Source organism: Cyprinodon variegatus, unplaced genomic scaffold (genome assembly GCF_000732505.1).
Source record: "Cyprinodon variegatus isolate N-32 unplaced genomic scaffold, C_variegatus-1.0 Scaffold509, whole genome shotgun sequence".
NCBI classification, from domain to species: Eukaryota; Metazoa; Chordata; class Actinopteri; order Cyprinodontiformes; family Cyprinodontidae; genus Cyprinodon; species Cyprinodon variegatus.
The window spans coordinates 133,878-139,549 of NW_015150962.1; the positions used below are offsets into that span (position 1 = coordinate 133,878).

A 5,672-nucleotide genomic window follows, 5' to 3' on the forward strand; every position below is an offset into this window, starting at 1 on the left:
TCCACTTTTACCAGAGTATTTTTTAACACAAGTATCTGTACTTTTACTCAAGTACGGAAAGTGAGTACTTTTGCCATCTCTGATCACCACAATCCTTGAATGTTATGGAAGCAATGGTAGTAAAATGTATGATCAATATTATGGAAATTTAAGAAAATTTGACAGGGAGTTATGGACTGGTCCATATAAAACCAGCGTAGCATTAAAACCGGGGCTGAAACAATTAATCAGATTAATCGTGAACAGCCAAGCCTTATCAAAAGTCACAATCATGCTTTTGCTCCTTAAGATTCTGATAATGGACATATTTAAATAATGGAATCAAAAACATGGGGAGCATGCTGCCAAACCAACCCAGAAGTTATGACTCTTGACGTCAGTATTTTTTGGGCCCTGCGTACAGCCCATTTTTAACCTGGTTTAATTCAGAAAAAAATCTTCTTTACGGAACCTTTGGTTTTCCGATTATTAATCTAAAAAATAATCGAAAGATTAATACATTTGCAAAATAGCAGCCCTAATCTGAATATATTCATCTTCTTCTGTATATGTCTGTGTGTTTGACAAAACACCTGGCAATAATTGTTTACAATATTTTTTATAAGAATTTTTATTGAGCTTTTTAGAATACAGACAAAAAGGCAGTCAAAACAATGCGAAAGATAAGAAAATATAGAACCAACAAAACAAATATAACATACTAAGGGGAAACTTTTATTCCAATACGCTAAAGATGAAGGGCATCCTTCATAACTAATTCTTTACGATTCTGTTGTTCTTCTGTAGAGGCCACCCTCAAATCCTTCAGAAAAGCGCTACATCCTCTACGAAATTGTGTCCAACGAGAGGAACAAGATTGATGTAGATAAGTGGGATTATTTTGCCAGGTGGGGATTTTTTATATGATTTCACACACTACTTTTTATACTTAAATATAAACATATTTTTAAATGTGTGTTCCCTTTTCAATATCACAGAGACTGCCATTACCTGGGTATGAAGAACAGCTTTGACCATGAGCGTTTGATTAAATCTGCTAGGGCGTGTGAGGTGGATGGAGAGTGGCAGATCTGTTACAGAGACAAGGTGTGATTTAGTTGAGATTTTTCCTTCCTATCAATATTCAAAATCAGATTTACAATACGTGCCACTGAACATTGTGATTATCATTAACAGGAGGTGTTCAATCTGTATGACATGTTCTACACAAGGTTCTCTTTACACAAAAGAGCCTACCAGCACAAAGTGAAAAACAGCATAGAGTGGATGTAAGAAACCCCTGACATTGCTGAAACTCAGTAGCAACTGTGTCTCCTTGTATTTCATGCAATGTTATCATTACCATTACAATTTGTAATGTTCCTTCAGGATCACAGACGCTTTCCTGGAAGCGGATAAGCACCTGTCCCTGTCTAAAGCTATAAATAATATGGAAAAGTACACTCAGCTGACAGGTGAGTCAGCTCTTACAACACTGTAATAAAAGTTATATTTATATGTTGGTCTGGCAAAACATGGATTTTTAAAACGTACTCACACATTCAATTCAATTCAGTTTATTTATATAGCGCCAATTCACAACACATGTCATCTCAAGGCAGTTCAGCAGCTCACACAGTCAAATTGACTGCACCAGAGAACATCTTTTTCATCTTACCTGGAAACGGCGTATGTACAGGTGGAGAGAAATCTAAAATCTGCGCTAAAAGATTTCGACTTTGTTTCCCCTGCTGCTGATATTTGGTCTGCTAAGTGCTAACAAGAGAAGCTATATGGGGTAACGGTACACTGGATCAGATAATCCCCATTGAAGCACAATAAGGCTGTATGTCAGAGAATTTGTGGTAGATACACATATGATTTAATTATTGCAGAAATCCAAGACATTTAATCTACTCAAGTAGTTGCTCAACTAGATCAAAACAATCCAATCACAGTTCAGGTTCTATAGTTACATTTGATGCTGCCAAACCTTTGAGATAGGAACCAATCTTAATTAGGGGGGTGTCACTAATCTTATTTTCAATAAAATATATAGTTTTTATAAAGAATACCATAAAATAGTTACTGATAAGAGCTTGGGGAATACATGGTTCAACAGAGGTCTGGCTCTCTGTGAGTTTTGCAACTGTTTTAAAAAGATATATAGGATTATTCTTATTCTGTTCTATTAATGAAGAGTCGTTTTCTAAAGCAGTTGAAATGTTTTCATATTAGGCAGGATTCGTGTACAGATGCAAAACATAGTTCCCTAGTATCATATGCTTTAAAGTATCTAGCTCCAAATTAAACCAGAAAGCCAGCTTCCAAATAATAGTAACTTTTAAAGGGGCTACTGTCTATAGCAGTGCACAGAGAAGTAACCCCCAACATGATCAAATTGTGAAGGGGAATAAATTATAATGGTTGCCCTCTGTAGTGAGGAATATATTTTTAAAATGTATTTCTTCATTATCTGATAATGATCTACTAAAATGGACCATTTGGGAGATAAGAACTTTGTTAAATGGGTGCCAACTGTCAGAAGCAGTTTAGGTTTTCCCAAAAAGTCTGCCACTTATCAACTTAACTCAACTTCCTCAAACTTTCATAGTGAAAGTGTTTAAGGTTGGATCTATTTTCACAACGGCTACATTCACACTGCAGGCCTTGATGCTCAATTGCAATTTTTTTGTGAAATCCGATTTTTGTGCATTGCCATTCACATTACAAAATATATGCGACTGGTATGTGATCTCCTGTGTGAACTGCACTCATACAACCTAAGTGTCTCGCATTCGCAGTAGAGAGGCGTAGAGAGGCCTGTAAGTGGCGCTGTGGTGCCAAAGCAAAAATAGGCGAAAACAGGCAACGAAATGTTGGGCATGCTGAACTATGTCGTCGATATTGCTCTTTTCTTCTTGGAGATATTCCAGAAGAAGAAGATTCTGTTGTAAGCCCGACAGCAGGGTGAGTAGCATTAGCAGCAACCATTCAACACAGTACGGCGCCATTGTTGTTGTGATACTGTGTTGCGCATCCGTGTTTAGAGGCGATGCTATGACGCATGCGTGTAAAAAAAAAATGCGGTCAGAGCTTAAAGATGGAACCGCGAAAACGGTGTTTCAAAATCTTCCCACTCTGAAGGCTTAATAAAAAAAAGATTGTTTACAGACCCCCAAAACACCGGCTTCGTATGGATGAGAGGCTGGTTTGGTGAAAATTAGTGAATTTAGGCCAGGGTTTGACTTCGTGTGGACGGGGCCTTAGACTAGTCTATGCCCCGGACCCCTGGACACTGATGGAGTAAGCTGGAAGATGAGACGGTGGAGGTTGGTCAAAGTTCAACTGAAACGTTAAATGGGGAAGCTGGGCCTTCGTCTCAATGAAGAGTGTCTTGAGAAACAAATTAATTTGGAGAGGGTACAGTCTTCCGTCGATTGGCTGAAGCTTGAGTAAGGCATTTCAGTTGGCATTCCAGGTTAGGCTGAATAAAATTCTTCCAGGCTAAATTTTCGTTCAATCTTCATTTTCTATTTGAGTCTGCTGTGTCCCTCAAAAGATGAGTAAAAAATAAACTGTAACCTACCCTATTCCAACATACTTTAATGATTTTGATAAACTGAAATGGTTTGATAATATTTTGAGGTGCTCCTTCTACATACAATTGTTTAATAACTGTAAGTTATATATTTATTTTTCATCATATTCTTTGAAACACCATAATTTCTACATTACTTTACATCATTTTCAAAGTATTGAATCAGTTGCTTTGATCATGAGTTGTCAGTCGAGCAGTTATTCATACTTTTAATACTTTTACTCTTATCCAAGTAATTTCTTGAAGAGCAACTTTAAACGTTTACTTCAGTTAAAACTTGATGAAGTACTGCAACCTTTTCTTGTCTATAGTTTTGGGGTACTCCACCCACTGCTGGTAGCTTCAGAACTTTGAAGTAACTTTGCTCTCCCTGCAGCTGACTGATCATCACCTGGGCTATTATCTTATCTAACTTACTTTTCTATTCACTTGCTTATATTTCTAGTATGGATTTGATTTTAAAGGATAAGAGCTATGCAGTCATTTTCTTATATCGTTTATTTTACCCTTTTGAATCAACTTTAGTAAGTACATGGTTCCTCTGAACAATATTCAGAGCTAACTTTTTCTACCAAAATTTAAGCCAGAATTTGCACTTCAAATAGCATGTGGAACATTAGCTTGGTTTTAAGCAAAGGACAGAAATTTAACTCGTTTTTTTTATTTAAGGAATCATTGACCTCATGCATTAAACCTGCTCACTGCTATTATTTTAACAAAGCTCTTTCAATATTAGAAACCCCTAATCAGCTCAATGTGCATTTCATGTCAGTTTCTTTTTTTAATACACCAGCTATTAAATTGATAGCCATATCCATCTCTTTGTCTGTTTATTTGTTCTTTGCATAAATTAGGTATCATTTAATTGGCTTTAGTTGCATTTTAGGATACTGTGAATAAATTTCTGTGCTATAGAAATGAATTTGTCTTCATGCCTAATTGATTGTGTGTTCCTATTTTTTTCCCTTTCCTTTTGCCCTTTAGATGATGTATTTGAAAAGATACTAAACGACTCTTCAGGCAAACTTGATGATGCAAAGGCCATACTACTGAGAATACATCGCAGAGACATCTACAGCTGTCTGGGAGAATTAATCTCTCAGAAATCCAAAGAAGAACTTCAAGTAAGCATTTCAGTTGCTGGACAGCTGATGTGGGTTGTACATGATAGTTCAAATGTTGACAACTCAGCAGGTCTTTGTTTTTCTAATCCTAGTTTTACTCTTACACAGTAAGGTTGAATTTGCAGGAAAGTCTATAAAGATTAAAGGAAAATACTGATACAATATAAGTAAGTTTATTATGAAGTAATGTTTACATGAATATATAGACAACTTACTTTTGCCTGGTAATTGGTAAATTTAAGTGGTTAAACAGTTTTGAATGCCTGGTTTCAGTAGGACTGTAGGAAAATCTAAAAATCAGTTTCCTAGGGTATAAGTAAATACTCATATTTATGAAGACACTCACACACACATACATACATACATACATACATACATACATACATACATACATGCACACACACATATATATATATATATATGAAAAAAAAACTGTTTTCTCACCCATCGTGGGGTGGTATGTGTTATCCTCAAGCTCGGGTCCTCTACCAGAGACCTGGGAGTTTGAGGGTTCTGCGCAGTATCTTAGCTGTTCCTAGGACTGCGCTCTTCTGGACAGAGACCCCTGATGTTTTACCTGGAATCTGCTGTAGCCACTCTCCCAGTTTGGGGGTCACACCCCCAGTGCTCCAGTTACCACTGGCATCACTGCTGCTCTTACTTTCCACATCTAACGGTAACACCGACGAGTCCGGTACAGGTAATCGTGAGTTCGATTCCCGGCATGGACATCCACCCTTAGGCATGATAAAGGCAAGGTCCTTAGTGCTTAGTGGCCTACCTCAGGCATGAGTGAAACCGCAAATACAAGAGCCATATGGGCTCAGACGTTGCCCGGGTTAACAAGGTCCGCATCAGTTGCTAGGGAACCAGGGCAACTTGATGACAAATTGGCTACTGGAACAAGATATAGATGGAGTGGAGCAGAAACTTGGAACTAATATTTATATATATGGTAACAATCCATG

The 5,672-nt window shown here is 37.3% G+C and overlaps 1 protein-coding gene across 1 annotated transcript in view; it reads left to right on the forward strand.

The window, feature by feature from the left end:
• The window catches only part of LOC107094846 (deoxynucleoside triphosphate triphosphohydrolase SAMHD1-like), a 16,886-nt gene extending 12,056 nt beyond the window's left edge, over positions 1-4,830 (forward strand). The window contains exons 6-10 of the mRNA XM_015390707.1: positions 787-887; positions 978-1,086; positions 1,177-1,268; positions 1,369-1,454; positions 4,565-4,830. Coding sequence (XP_015246193.1) covers positions 787-887; positions 978-1,086; positions 1,177-1,268; positions 1,369-1,454; positions 4,565-4,815 — 639 coding nt within the window. The 3' untranslated portion in view covers positions 4,816-4,830. The remainder of the gene's footprint in view (positions 1-786; positions 888-977; positions 1,087-1,176; positions 1,269-1,368; positions 1,455-4,564) is intronic.
• Positions 4,831-5,672: the final 842 nt, after the last annotated feature.